The sequence below is a fragment of the Cucumis sativus genome, chromosome 6 (genome assembly GCF_000004075.3).
Source record: "Cucumis sativus cultivar 9930 chromosome 6, Cucumber_9930_V3, whole genome shotgun sequence".
In the NCBI taxonomy this organism is placed as follows: Eukaryota; Viridiplantae; Streptophyta; class Magnoliopsida; order Cucurbitales; family Cucurbitaceae; genus Cucumis; species Cucumis sativus.
In genome coordinates this window covers 26,084,108-26,099,176 of record NC_026660.2, presented here as the reverse complement: position 1 = coordinate 26,099,176, position 15,069 = coordinate 26,084,108, and the positions used below count along the sequence as shown (strand labels likewise).

Below are 15,069 nucleotides of genomic sequence, written 5' to 3'. Positions count from 1 at the left end.
ACGCCATTTTCTTCTTAATTATATATCATTTCTTGCTTTAAAATGTTCGATTTCAAGTAACTGAAAATCACCCAATCGCTATATTTAAACAACATTTGTGAAACATCATACGTGGTGGAAAAGAAAAAGTTGAAAAAATGTTTATTTTTTTGTTATTCAGTTAGAATGGTTATAATTTTTAGATTAAATATACCATTTTGGTCTTTTCTAACTCTATTACATGTGATTTTAATTCTCAATTTTTAGTTTATATATGTTTTCAATAAATATAAAATTTATATTAAAAATGGTTAAATAATCATTTTTATTTAAAGAAAACAACCATATATTTTTTTAAGATTGTTTTTAATATAGTAACTATTGAAAATATTTATTAAAAAATTAATTTTTATCAATAATATATTTTAGACTTAAATAAATATTTGTTCGTGCCTATCATTAAAATAATTATAGGCATCTATTTGAGTGATAAAAAGTAAAATTAAGTAAAATTCTTTTATATTTGTAAATATTTTCTACAATATATAATATCAATTGAAAAAATAACTTGAATTGGTTTTTTCTCTCTTTCATAATACAATGACGAAAATGTAAATTTAACTAAATTTGTAACTAATTTCTATATCAATATCCATGTAAATATTAGTAGCTTAAAGCATATTTGTGTGGTTAAATAAAAGTTTTTTTTCCCTTCATTTTATTAACCCTTTTAAATGTATATTTGTAGATATTTCAACTATCACTTGAAACAACAACGTAGAGACTATTTTTTTTTCTCAAAATACAAGAACCAGAATATAAATTTAACAATTTTTTTTATTAATTTCTATTTCATCGATATTTATTTTTGTAGCTTATTGGCTTATTTGTGTGTTAAAATAAATAAAGTTAACTCCCTTAATTTCATAATCCTTTGGATAAGCTTCAATTGAATTGAAAAAGGTTACTGACATTATGTAAATATAATGTAAAGGAACAAAACTTTGGTTTGTGGTTATGAATGGAAGAGCACCATGGACAATGGATATTCGTTGTTCCACCTTTTTTCTCAATAAATAAATAAAAGTACCATTGTCACCTTTTTGTGGTTTCAAATATTTGTTTGAACGTATGGGACATGTTTTGATTTTCTTGGATTCCTTTGGCTCTTTAAATTAAGAACTACACATATTACATTATCTTTGGCAAAATTAATCCATTTTTTGGAAGTAGGGTGTATTGTTTTTCGTGTGGGGTTTGGGTGGTTTCATGTTCAACCATCTTAATTTCTTTAGGAAAATGACCAATTCACTTTACGTGTCAAAAAATAAATGAACACTTTCTCTCTATATTTCTACATCATTGGGTATTTGATTTTGTCTTCATTTAAAGCATTATTTTGCCGTCTCATTTTATTTTTGGGTCCATATTAATTCCCTTGTGTGTCGTGTGAAAGCTTTTAAGTTTATCGGTTTGAAAACAGTTAAATGGTTCATATACCCTCCGCTCCTATACACATAACATTCAAACAAGTGAGTAGAATATTGATTACATACAAAGTAATATTGCACCAACTTCAACATTAGACTTTTCTAAACTAACTTGCTATAATACCATATTAAATCATTGATTGACTCAATAACTTAATTAACAAGTGAAGATGAATTTAATTATATATTTTCTAACAAATATAAGGACAATAAATTGAACAAACAATTCTATTTGTGAGTGCATGTTGTACATTGAAAATTTGGTATGTGCGGTATTATTGTTATGCGTGTTTCTTGAATTATCTATCAACTCACTTTTCAGATCTCGTTCTGTCGTTTGAGTTGACTTGCATGAGAGTTACTCACACTATACTTATGTTTAATTAACTGACGAATGATATAGTATCTAGATCAATACAAAAAAAATGATATAGTTGAACCAATTAAGTATAGAAAATAAGGTTGGGAAGTTGTTTGGATTTTACTTGCTTCTTTTAGGTATACGTTTCGGAATAGTTAAGAGAAATAGGGAGAGGGAAGGTTTCATATTAAGATTTCAATATCTACTGCAATGACAATTAATAAGTTGAAACTTGAAATACTTCAAATAATTAATAAGTTGGGTCCATGTGTTTTTGCCTATTAAATAAACCAAAACTAAATAACACAACAGAAAATGCCATTATAACACACTATCTTACCAGTGGAACTATTTTGGAATCTCTTTCATTTGACACTCACATGTAGTTATTACTTATTACGTGGACAATGTTAGAAAGATGATGACTCTCAAGGTGCAGAGTGCTAGACTTAATATATTCAACTCGGTTATTTACTTAGATAAGACACTTCCTTTTTGTTCGACTCGCTGTCACAAAATTGGAGGGTTTTCCCTTTTGAGATGCAGGTACTCTCTCCCCATGTAGCCCCTTCCAATTTTAATTTCTTAGACTTGAACTTGCTCACTAACTTTAGCCCTTGTCCTAGGCAATCCCCAACCATGTATATGAGTTTTTACAATATGGCATCATATATAAAAGATAAAATTCTAACATAATGGTGTTGATTTTTTAATATGTGTTATCAAATAACATAACTAGTTATTATAAATATAATCAAATAATAAGATTAAGGATTGAATTTGTCATCTTCACTTCTCTACCGGTAAAGCCATGTACATAAGATCAACTTTTATTTTATCACTAGTAATTTAGATTATCAGGTTTTTGGTGGGAGGTTCAAAATCTCTTGTACACGTAAGTTGTACTAGAAAAACAGTTTATAATTTATTTTTTAATAACTATAATGGATAGCTTTTTCTAATTTATTTTTTGAATAATTACGAAGGACAACAATTTTATGAATAATAATTAAATACATTGCAATATATTTAAAGAAAGTGCAAAGATACTAAAGTCTATTAAATAATATATCAATATTTGTAACATGGTTCGATAGATTTGTAGTTTTTCAAGATGTTGTATACTTTATTATTATTGTTTTAACATGGCTGTTATATTTGTAAATTACAAAGGGCATATAGTTGTTAAGTTTTTCCCTTTTTCCTACTGCCTTTTGCATAATTTGGGCCATCGCGGAAGGCAAATGCCCTACCACAAAGTGATACCGTTTACAAGCCCAATCTACAATATAATGACAATTGGGCTTTAATTTTTATTTTCTCAAATGGCCCATTGGGCTCTCCTCAATTTCGAAAATAATAATGCATTTCCCACCTTTTCTTTAAGCATCGGTGGATCGAACACCTGGTACTCATGCAATATCTCTAACGTATTGATTAGACACAAGAGACAGTCGGGAGGTTTAAAATTGTTTGTTCTCCAAAAAAAGAAAAGAACATGTTTAACACTATTCTTCCTTTAACTTATTCGAACACTATGTAAAAAAAAAATCCGAACAGGTTATTTAATTTGATAACAAAATCATACAAATTCCATCTCAGTAATTATGAGATTAACAATAACAACAATGATAATATTATGTGGTTCTTTTCCTTAATTCCGTTGGTCATTGTTCTCTCTGCTTTATCAGTTCAACTCATTCCCATAAAGTAACTTCCCTTTGCCATCTCCTCACAGAAAAAAGAAAAAAGAAAAAAGAAAAAAAGAAAAAAAAAGTATTTTTCGGATAAGTATAAAAAAATATTAAATTACAAGGAATTTACTAAATTGCCCACGACATTCTAAATTCCTCCACGTGCCCTTTCTAATCTGCTGAGGTAAACCCAAATGAATATTCAGGGAGTGGAAGTCACGTGCAATGGAAACCCCCGCCCGCCTCACTCTCATTTCTTCTCAATTTCTTATTACAAAAAAAGGTTCAATTAAAAAGTCGAATTAGGAATAAGAATAAACGAAAGAAAAAATTCGAATAATATCAATGACTCATTTCTTTTGTCTTTCTCTAAATAATTGAAATGTATGTGTTCAGACTATTTTTTTTCTTCCTTTTTTTGAATAAAAAAAGAATTTACGTCCATGAATGCAGAGGTCATCAGCTTCTCAATTGCCATTGCTCAATTATTTTATAAATATTAATGAATGAGTTCAAAATTGAACCTCACCAACCGATTCCATACATTCTTCTATTTAATCGCCACTCCACAATTCCTTTAAACATTTTTTTACTCTTTTATCACTTCTTTTCTTCCCACCCCACCGTTTCGCCGCGTTCGCCATTCAGCTTCTTCCTCTCTCTTCTTCCTGCCTTTCTCTGTTTCTGTTTCACAATACACTCTTTAGAAAACCTTTTTCTTTTCCTTCTGGATTCTGTTTCACTTCCATTAAACTGGTGGTTATGGCTACTCCCACAACAAGGACTTGGGTTTTTCCGAAGAGTAGTTACCGTGAAATTACTTGCTTTGATTTTGAGTCGGTGGGTGTGGGACGTGGGTACAGAAAGAATCTGCGGCGATGGACGACGATCAAAGGTCCAATGTGCTGTGAGAGTGGGAAAAGAAAATTGAATATGGGATTGTCGGCGGGGAAAGTCTGCAACCGGGAGGAGGTCAAAACAACCGCTGAGGGGCCGGAAATTGAGACTAAAAATGATGCGTATTATACAAAAGTTACTGAAGAAGACAGGAGATTTATTGAAGAATTCAGAGAAGCTTATCCCTATATTTTTTCTCATATAGGCCGTACTTTTGTCGTCGTTATATCCGCCGAAATTGTAGCCAGTCCTCGCCTCCATGCCTTGCTTAAGGTCTCTCTTTCTCTCGTCTCTGTAATAAAAATTGCTTCATTTTAATTCTTTCTATCGGTGGCGGATAATTATGAACTCTACTTTTAGTTTTGTTTGAGTTAAATGGGAACTTAACCAAAGGCAAGAGGCAGACAGAGAGAGAAATTATCGAGTGGGACCCCTTGTTTAGATCATCACGAAAAAGGAAAAAACAGAACATAAAATTAATGTCTACATTAGTGTTTTATTATTTTAAACTCAAATATCTTTACGTCACACATTAGTATTTTAAAAAGTAAAAAAACTTTGGAGTTTGGGACCAAACCCAATCCCCATGTTTTTATCTTTTGATGAAAAGTAGAACATTTTTGGACTTTGGAAGCATTTTGAGGTGGAAGTGCTTTGAAGGGCCAAATCAGAAGTTGTTTTACAAGTTGAGTAGTGTAGGATTTAGACAGGCTTCCGTTTTGTCGCTCTATCTTGGCTTGATATATTCTTGCGTATCTCATCGGCTCTTCGTTGCTTGAGGGGCTTTATGATAAGTATTAGAAAAAAACAGTGAATGACAAAGGCCAAGTGTTGAACTAAGCTTTCGGTCTCATCACCACAGTTTCGTTTAGTCGCGTCTTCCTTTCTATTTCCATGACTCGAAACAAATCCGATAGCGATAGCCACCATCTCAAAAGAATTGGGTTCAGCCCATTTAAAGCTTCGTGGCCCAAAAGGCCCAAGATTCTACAACCCTTTTCTCCGTGGTCGGCGGCTCCGCAATGGCTTTTATAAGTTGGAAGTTTGAAACCTCCAAAATTCTATTTTGTCACTTTCTTGCCTCGCTTCGTCTGCCATGTCTGCCTCCCTTTCAAGCTCTCAGCTTTATTTACAGACAAGCCGAGGATTTCCTTCTAAAAATGTCCCTTATAGCCGTAGTTTCCAAAATGGGAAGGCAATGTTTAAGTTCAATAAGTTAGAATTGCGGGACAAGGGATTGAAGAAAGTAGGGGAAAGCTCGAGAAGGTTCAATCTATTCAACTACGGAAATGGGGACGTGGAGGAAGAGGAAGAGGATTACAATTCTGTGGAGGATAAGCAGTTTGTGCGTTGGTTTAGGGAGGCTTGGCCTTACTTATGGGCACATAGAGGAGGCACTTTCGTTGTGATGATTTCTGGGGAAATTGTTTCTAGCTCTTACTTAGATCTTATTCTAAAGGCAGGTTTTGTCATATCTCTTTAATATGACTTTTTTCGTGTTTATATTGATCAGGGACCTACGTTTTATGATGTATTTCTTTAGTTTTGGTGTTGGTTTCAATTTATCCTGTTGAAGCTATTTATACGTCCAGGACATTGCTTTTCTTCATCATCTTGGAATCAGATTCATTCTCGTTCCAGGGACCCACGTTTTAATTGACAAACTTTTGGCGGAGAGAGGTTTGTTCTTTGATGTCTTTTGTTTATCATATGCAATATTGTTGAAACCAAGGACTTGGGCCACTTTACTATTATTCTATTAGTATACTTAAAAAAGAATTTGTTATTTTTTCAGTTCTCTTTCATTCTCATGTTGACCTTGATATGATTTTTAATTTTAAATGTCTGTACCCGTTACAGGAAGCAAGCCGAATTTTGTTGGTCAATACAGGGTTACTGATAGCCAATCTCTAGCAGCTGCAATGGAAGCGGCTGGAGGTATCCGGGTGATGATTGAGGCAAAGCTTTCACCCGGACCTTCTATCTGCAATATCCGTAGACATGGAGACAGCAGACGTTGGCATGAAGTTGGTGTAAGCGTTGTTAGTGGCAACTTTCTTGCTGCTAAGGTAGAAATCTTTTTAGTTTGTTAATATGGTATTTTCCTTGAAACGCCTATGATATATCGTGGATTTGGGATATTATTTGATTGTAAATTTGTAGAATGAGTGGTTACTCTCCTTTTGCAGAGAAGGGGAGTTGTTGATGGTGTTGATTATGGGGCAACGGGTGAAGTTAAGAAAGTAGACGTAGCTCGCATGCGTGAGAGGCTTGATGGTGGTTGTATAGTTATATTGAGCAACCTTGGTTATTCTAGTTCTGGCGAAGTTCTGAATTGCAAGTATGCAATGATGCCTGTAGTTATTTGTTGTTAAATCTTGTTTATAGTTTCTTCCTTTATAATTATGATTCTTTTTGTGGGCGTTTGATTTCTTAGTCTCTCTATCACGAGCATTTCATTATTTCTCAGCTTGTGTAGTTGTTTCCCTTGTATGTCCGGGAAGTAATTTACTGAAGAGAAAGGGATAGTCCAAATATGTTTTTGGTTCATACAAAATGTAGTGCTTAAATTAAAAGGGTGGATATTTTGTTGAGATCACTTGGAGGAAGAGCCATTACTGATGTTCTTGTCTTGTGGATTTCAGTACATATGAGGTTGCAACAGCTTGTGCCTTGGCTATTGGAGCTGACAAGCTTATATGCATCATTGATGGTCCCATTCTAGATGAAGCTGGACGCCATATTAGTTTTCTAACTCTTCAAGAAGCAGACATGTTAATTCGTGAAAGGGCTAAGCAATGTGAGATTGCTGCAAATTATGTGAAAGTTGTTGGTAAGGAAGATTTCACTCGGTATAATGATTCAAATGGGAGTATTCATCTGCAGAATGGAAAGGCTTCTTTGGAAGCTCATACTCCATTCCAGAATGGGGTGGGTTTTGGCCCTCATCATATGCCAGTATTCCAAAACGGAGTTGGTTTTGGTCATGGAACCGGGCTTTGGTCTTCGGAACAGGGGTTTCCCATTGGAGGTGAGCGGAATAGCCATATGAATGGTTACCTCTCAGAATTGGCTGCTGCAGCTTTTGTTTGCCGGGTACAATTTTCATATACTACCATTCACCAAGTCATCTACACAGTGTCTTTTTGTTCTTTTCTTGGTTTTCTAACTGTCTTAAATTTATACTTCACATGAACTTTCTTCATACTTCTCTCTCACACAGGCATATTTCAGGAACAAGAAAAAGGCCTAATCATGTGTTTCATTGAATTGGGGCTTGCTTATTCCTTCTGATGTTCTTGATCTCTGATCAGCCTGTTGCTTAGTTATTTATCGTAATTAAGTTATTAACTATTTCAAATCGAAAATTTCCGTTTTTAAGTTATCATCAGCAGCAGAGTGAAAAAGAATGCAAAAAAGTAGGGGGCAATTTCCCTCCAAATAGTTCATTGTAATTTAAAATATGTTCTTACTATTTAAGATTTTGTGGTTATCCTCTAGTTTCTCCCTCTAAATTTCCTGACGCAATAGATAATTCCTCGGTTACCATTATGCAAGGCTTTTATATTTGGAAATTGGTTCATGTTTTCTTTGTCCATTTTTGACATTAGTTCCTTGGTATGTGGCTCAATAGGCGTTCGATGGTTGGAAAATTACCTGAATTATCTAGATCGTTGTGGAATGAATTATTTTTCATTCATGTTGATGACTGTTCTGAATTGGGCTTTATTGAGTTTGCTATCATACTTTTAGGGTGGTGTTCAAAGAGTGCATTTGCTAGATGGCACTATTGGAGGAGTTTTATTGCTTGAATTGTTTAAGAGAGATGGAATGGGCACTATGGTAGCCAGGCAAGTCTCTTCTGTTATATCTTCATCTCAAACAATGGATATACTTGACAATAAGTTTCACGTAGTACTATTATTTGGGTTTTTTACCCCTCAGTGAAAAGTTCTGTTCCTTTTGAGGTCAACTAGCTCACGTTATAATTATGTGTTGGAAGCTATTTTAGTGATATTGTTTTTGGTTTTTTTTTTTAAGAAGTTTCATTGTATTCATCCGTATATTGTTTATGAATGTATTGTTGGTGACTAAACTGTTAAAATCATTTCGGAGAATTACAAGTAGTAACTAGTAATGCCCGGGAATTATATCTATGAAGGAATTCGTTTGTAAATACTGTTAACCTTTTGCCTTTTTATTTCTAAGAAATGTGCTTGTTTTCACACCCTTTCTCTATAATTGTATTCCTATTTATCTTTCATAAAAGAAACATGTTAACGCTTAGCTAAATTCTAAAGTTCACTTTTTTTCAGTTCTCCAATTTTTTCTTGGTTTCTGAAAACACTTATAAAATAGAGATTGCATAAAAGAAACTCATAGGTAGACGTAGCGTTTAATGTTCATATGCTCAATTATAAAAAACTAAATAGTTATCAAATAGGACCTAAAAACTTCATTTTAAAGAAGATTAAAAGCATTCAATGGGCTATTTTTTATCCATTAACTGATATGCACGATGAACTTTCTGTTTCCAGTGATCTTTACGAGGGAACACGAATGGCCAGAGTGTCTGATCTTCGTGGAATTAGACAAATTATACTACCTTTAGAAATGGCTGGTACCTTAGTTCGTAGAAGTGATGAAGAGGTTTGTATTTCAACTTCCACCCTTTCCAGTGTTTTGCAAGAACCACTGTCCAATAAGTTATTCCCAGTTTGTGGGTAGTGATGTTTTGTTTTCCTATGGAGCTTAAATGGAGTTTTGAGATCGATTGATTAGAATGTCTGGATCCTGTTTTGTTATTGCAGCTACTTGAATCATTGGACTCGTTTGTTGTTGTTGAGAGAGAAGGTCAAATCATTGCATGTGCAGCTCTCTTCCCCTTCTTTGAAGAGAGATGTGGAGAGATTGCTGCCATTGCAGTTTCTGCCGAGTGCCGAGGACAAGGACAAGGCGACAAATTGCTTGGTATGATAATGAATTGTTGCTTTATCACATACTCAACAGAAGGAGCGAATTCTGTTCAACTCATTTAGGTCATGGTTTACAATGCCAGTGTATGGTGACATCAATTGGCTGTTATGATAATGAGTCATTTGGATTGACTTTTTAAGTATTCAAAAAAATCTTTTTTCAAACTTCAAAACAGCTAAATAGTCGGGATATTGGTTATAGCTCTTATGATGGCATCTTTGGGATTTTCATTTGAACCTTTCAAAACGAATTTTCACTTTTCACATTTTAAGTGCTGCATTTTGTAATGTACCGTAGATCAAAGCCAACAGATACTCATGCTAGGTCTCTGTGTAAGATAAAATATTAATGTGCATGTTTTCTAAACTGTCCCGAAGAGTAAATGGTTTAAAACCTTGAGCTTTCGATAGGTATCTTGGAAAATACTATTTATGATCAGTAGAGAACAAAGTGAAAGATATTACCATACAGCCTTAGCCTGTTTGAGAGGGTTCTTTTCCATCCCAAAATCTCTCTACCATTCCCAATACCAAAGATACCCTCCTCTCACTTGGGAGGTTTCACCTTTTTACTAGTCTATTCAGGTGACCTGGGTGCTCACTCTTTCCATTAACTTATACGTAACTTTGCTTCCTGATCTGCAGATTACATGGAAAAGAAGGCTGCCTCACTTGGACTGGATAGGCTCTTTCTGTTGACAACCCGAACGGCGGACTGGTTCGATTGCAATCTTTCTTAATTTATTGTATCTCTTCCTGCAACAGTTTTTAAGTAATATCAATCTGAATTCTTAGATGGTTCTCGTTAGCTTTTGAGAGCAAAATTTTATGTCTCGAATGGCAATGTGAGAAGATAAGAACATGTCAACATGTTCGGTTATAGGTTTTCATTGATAATTTAGTTGATTTTGTCGATGGAAGGAAATGATGCCCCAGTTGTTTAACAGGTTTGTGAGGCGTGGTTTCTCAGAATGTTCATTTGAATCAATACCTGAAAAGAGGAGAAGTAAGATAAATCTATCCAGAAATTCAAAGTACTACATGAAGAAGCTGTTGCCAGATAGGAACAGGATTGGTAGCGTCGATAGAGCTTTTGCTTGAGGATTGACGGAGCATTGAAGAAGCAGCATTTCATTCTATATGGTTGGTCAGGGAGGAAAAAAATATGCCCTGACCATATAAGAAAGCAAAATTTCCTCTTGGTTCTCACTGTTCTTGTTTTATTCTGTATCAATGTCAGTCGTCACCATGTCTTACCATATGGGTGATCTATGTATTCGTTTACCAAGACATGTATATATGCTGCTGAAAAGAAGATCATAGGTCTCCTTAAAAAATTTTGATTGTCTACATCATATTTATGCTTTGGCAAATGAATTATATATATAAGTGCCTTTTTTAGTAATAAAATAATGGGTGAAAGAGTCAAGAAGGGTTCCCATATAGTTCTTTCATTCTCTACGTCCTTAAGGATACACAATTAACCTTATCAATTTGAACTACAGAACTATATCGATTTACATTTTCCCGAAGAAAAACACAAACTGCTGTCTCGTGAAGAAGAAAATTAGAAAGGGAGTCAAGTGTTGTTTGGAGGAGAAAATTGTCAGTACCACAAAGTTACAGCTGCGCTCTTGATAACATTTTGCACATGGACCATACTTTGTGGACTGATATAACTAAAAGTTAATAGGCACTGATCTAAACAATGTTGATGGAATTGCGCTATACTATTGCTAAAAAATTTCATTCATCGCGCAAAACAATCAACTTATCAATTCCTATGCTCGTTTGTTTCTTGAGACTTTTCATTTGGTGTTCTGTAATGGTAACGTAAAGAGAGAACAAAGTTACAAGGTCAAGTGAGTATACACCACGGTTCTCACTTATTACAACCAACTTCCTCAAAAATAAGCAACGAAACGGACTACACAAACCTTCCAGTCTGTTCAGCCTCCAATTAAATAAGAAAAGGAGTGTCAAACAAGGTCTAAGCCTCCTTGGCTGCAGCAGGAGGGCCCTTCCATTTGAAATTGTCTGCGTATGCCTTCGCCTACAGTCAAAGCAGGGAGTAGTAAGTTTTTTCTGTTTCTTTATTTTGGATGCTCCCATTAGTTAGATGATATAAAAATTACAAGCAGCATCAAAATTCCTTCATCAGTGGGTGTTAAACATGATCGACTTTCAAACCAATTTGTCCGAACTTCATCCTTCTCCTTCATCTATCTTAAACGGAACTCTGACCTGTTAGTTAGGAGTAGGACTATAAAGTACTCTAATAATAACAAATAAAATTTTACGTCATTTAGAAAACAGAAATAACTAAAGGTACCAAGAGGAAACTGAAACTGATCTCCCCTAAACTATTCACAAGACTATATTGCAAAAGGATTTATAATTACCAAAAGACGCCAGCAGAATTCTAGAAGATGATGAAAGAAGTTGCATTGATCAAATATATAAACTTAACAAAAGGGCTTATTCCTTGGAAATAATCGATGCTTGTAAATAAGACAGAAAGCTCAATGGACGAATCACTCTATACTTGGGCATCCAACCCCCACGGAACTAAAAAAGACAGTTAACAAGCTCAGTGAAATTGAAATAATGGGAAAGAATCTCAAACCTTCAAAAGTGGTGTGTGGCGCTTCTTAACCTACAAAAAGAAGGGAAAAAAAACAGAAAATCAAGAAACACAATCAACAGAAAGATTAGAAGTTAACCCAAATTTTGGAGATGGTATGAATGTAGTAGTCTCATAATTATATGTAGGCCAGAAAAGTATTTCCTCAATCTGAACATTAAAGAAACTTTTAATCACTCCGGACAAAAACAGAATGGTAATGCAATGTTAAGAGAATGCTAAAATAAATAATATAAATTTTCTTAATCTAATGAAAGAAAAACTGACTTCTCCCCCTCATATTTCTCCTCTCGAAGCTTATGAAGACTAGCTTCAAACTAATACTGGGATATTATATAACTGACTAAATTTCCACTATCTTCGAAAATAATATCTTACATTTAGAGTCAAACACCATGTTATAGCCCAAAAGCAGAAATCATCAATCATACTTGTTATTCTAAATAAACACACTAAACAACCATATCCAATGTCAATTTCATTTCAGTATTATTTATTTGTTCCATATTAGTTTTATGGGAGGGGATTTCCTCAACCCCTGCCCTTAAGGCTGTCTTTTTGGCTCTTTCGAGTTTACTTAGAATCAGAATGCATTGTTCCACTTTCAACCTTGTGAAAATGCGAAGATTGTTGTCAAGAATATATTAGAGTATGTGCACAATTAATCAACACTACCGACTCTAAGTATTACTTATTTGAAGGAAACTGACAGTGGAAAAACAACATAATTAATAACTAACCTAGGATATGACAACTCAAACTACATAAAGGTATTACAAGAAGAAAAATCTTTCTAAATGGTTAAAGCAAGCATTACCACATATTCCCATCCATGTTTCTCAGCAAATGCCTTTGCAGCTTCTTCGCTATCAAAAGACAGTGCAGAATCCCCTACATTGGCATAGGGATCCCCAGTAGAAGTCCACCCCATCAATGGGTTCTCCCACCTACAAACATGACAGATAAGCATAAAAAACTTTTGCCCTTCCGTATGATATTTTCCTTCTCTAAACGACAAACCACACATTTATGAAAACAAATTAAATATTACACACAGGCAATAGAAAATGGAACCAATCCATCAGAAAAGGTGCCTGATCAGAGAAACAAGATTTCAAAAAGAAAAAAATTATAAGGGTCAAAAAACTGTAATTGTAGAGAGTAAAAGAACAAGGACCAGTAACTTTTGGGCACTTGAAGTTTGCCCAGTATAACATGTTCTGCACAAGATTTCAATCTAGCATCTAGAAATCAGCTAGACCTGAACTAAAATTGCTGTTAAATATCGACGCAACAATTTTCTGATTTCTTTTCCCTTTAAGATCAAACTCAGAAAAAAATAAAGAAAACAATCAGATAAGAATTCGTACTTTTGTGTTGACACAAAATTGATTTTCCACTTGCCAACCTTGCCTGATCCTTGTTGGGATGCAGTTCTAGCAGGAGAGTAAATTACAACCTGACATAATTACATAAAAGGAAAACAAATGAATCTAGATGATCAGTATAGAAAACGAATAACATGACAGGAAAATCCGCACCAATGATTAGTGTATTAGAATTACAAGATTAAACCTCAATACATGTAGAGATCAATCCTAAAATAATTGAGATTCAAAACAATATTTTTAAAGAAAATCTCAACATTTGCCTTTCATACCTCTAAACAATAGATGATTGAACAATTGGTCCTAATGACTTACAGAAACTGTGAGATAGTAATTGGTCAAGACCTATGTTAAATCAACTTAAAAAAAAAACGAATTTCTGCCTATCAACTGACTAGGATCTTGAGATTGCAACCAATAGCAATATAAAGTAGCAGATAAGAAGAGAACTCGGGCTCCTCGACATACTTTAACCTCATTTTAATCAATTTTTGGTTATGAACAGCCGGACATTTCCATCTCCTCATGGGAACCGACTACATTTCAACATACTAGTAACAAAGTAACATCTAAGGGGGTTTAGCCACTGCAAACCATTCTAATAAGGCCAAGTTACAAACAAGAAAGAACACCCAAGCAGATGGGTATAAAAAAACCTAATCACAAAAAACATCACTAACATCCAATAACCCGATCCCTCGAAATTAAACTAAAATGTAAGCAATTGGAAACTCGTTGATAAAAAGTAAAGAAAAAGAAATATCTGGGCTATACCCTTCTAGTAAGATGCTCCTCTGGAATTCCAGAGACTACACCGATCTCGCCAGGCTTCATTTCAACCAAGGAATCGGTGGAGAATGACCTGGAAAGAGGAGCCAGAGTACCCCGAAGAGCACGTCCGTGGCTCCAGATTCGCTGCAAGGAGTTAGCCATCCGTGGATGAAGAAAATTCGACGCGAAAACTAGTTTTCCGTCAGCCTCGTCCCCCGTTACAAACAAACTTCCAACTCGATTGAACTTTGAACGACGGAGAAGAGATTTATTTTACGGTGTTGTTTTGTTTAAAACTTGTCGAAAATGGAGGTTGGCCTTTAAAATAATACGAAAAACATCAAATAAGAGAGAGGCCGAACGTAACTCATTTGGCTGACTCATTCTACTATCCTAAGTATGATTAAGGAAAAGTTTATTTAACTTCACTCCATCCTTAGGTATGTTAGTAATATATATTGATAGATACACAACTTAAAATTTATAATACCGCAACAATGATTGTATAAAATCTTAGAAGAAACATTTACAAAGACTTGCATTTAAAATTTTCATCTTACAAAATAATCGTAACAAAAAATAATCTGTTTTAAAGAAAATGACTTAAGATTGTGATGTCACAAAAAGTTTATCCTTGAGCTAAACATGTCTTGATTGGACATTACAATAATGTTGAGATGTGATAATTTTATTTTTTTTAAAAAAGCTCTTACAGCTATTCCATCATTATACCAACTTCATGATACTCCAAGTAACTTGATGTTCTTCTTTTGAGCTCTCTACCTCTTGCTTAACTTTTTTAACACTAGAGGCCAACCCCATATCTATCTCCCTCTCCAAAATTTCTACACATCTTCTAGATGGAATGA

At 34.3% G+C, this 15,069-nt stretch overlaps 2 protein-coding genes across 3 annotated transcripts; one reads left to right on the top strand and one right to left on the bottom strand.

The window, feature by feature from the left end:
* The first annotated feature begins 4,042 nt into the window (after positions 1-4,042).
* Positions 4,043-10,840, top strand: LOC101223180 (probable amino-acid acetyltransferase NAGS2, chloroplastic). Of its 2 annotated transcripts, none has more exons than XM_004141810.3 (10): positions 4,043-4,694; positions 6,014-6,101; positions 6,282-6,490; positions 6,611-6,762; positions 7,067-7,517; positions 8,175-8,272; positions 8,960-9,071; positions 9,233-9,392; positions 10,043-10,115; positions 10,345-10,840. In XM_004141810.3, the coding sequence occupies exons 1-10, from the start codon at positions 4,287-4,289 to the stop codon at positions 10,496-10,498; spliced, it is 1,905 nt and encodes a 634-aa protein (XP_004141858.1). In that variant the 5' UTR covers positions 4,043-4,286; the 3' UTR covers positions 10,499-10,840. The 2 variants fall into 2 exon arrangements, with proteins under 2 accessions (XP_004141858.1, XP_011657907.1); XM_011659605.2 differs by lacking the exon at positions 4,043-4,694 and adding an exon at positions 5,100-5,880.
* Positions 10,841-11,099: 259 nt separating this feature from the next.
* On the bottom strand, positions 11,100-14,645 carry LOC101203147 (NADH dehydrogenase [ubiquinone] iron-sulfur protein 4, mitochondrial). The gene is made up of 5 exons (XM_004141812.3): positions 14,204-14,645; positions 13,412-13,500; positions 12,859-12,988; positions 12,024-12,053; positions 11,100-11,450 (listed from the first exon to the last, which is right to left on the bottom strand). Exons 1-5 carry the CDS (start codon positions 14,360-14,362, stop codon positions 11,388-11,390), a joined length of 471 nt encoding a protein of 156 aa, XP_004141860.1. The 5' UTR covers positions 14,363-14,645; the 3' UTR covers positions 11,100-11,387.
* Positions 14,646-15,069: the final 424 nt, after the last annotated feature.

Excerpts from the sequence above, each read along its gene's own strand:
- LOC101223180 (XM_004141810.3), top strand. The coding sequence starts at position 4,287 with ATGGCTACTCCCACAACAAGGACTTGGGTTTTTCCGAAGAGTAGTTAC. Across the intron at positions 7,518-8,174 it reads CTGCAGCTTTTGTTTGCCGG|GGTGGTGTTCAAAGAGTGCA; the intron begins GTACAATTTTCA and ends TCATACTTTTAG. Across the intron at positions 10,116-10,344 it reads ACAACCCGAACGGCGGACTG|GTTTGTGAGGCGTGGTTTCT; the intron begins GTTCGATTGCAA and ends GTTGTTTAACAG.
- LOC101203147 (XM_004141812.3), bottom strand. The coding sequence starts at position 14,362 with ATGGCTAACTCCTTGCAGCGAATCTGGAGCCACGGACGTGCTCTTCGG. Across the intron at positions 12,054-12,858 it reads AACATGGATGGGAATATGTG|GTTAAGAAGCGCCACACACC; the intron begins GTAATGCTTGCT and ends TTCTTTTTGTAG. Across the intron at positions 11,451-12,023 it reads GCCACACACCACTTTTGAAG|GCGAAGGCATACGCAGACAA; the intron begins GTTTGAGATTCT and ends CTTTGACTGTAG.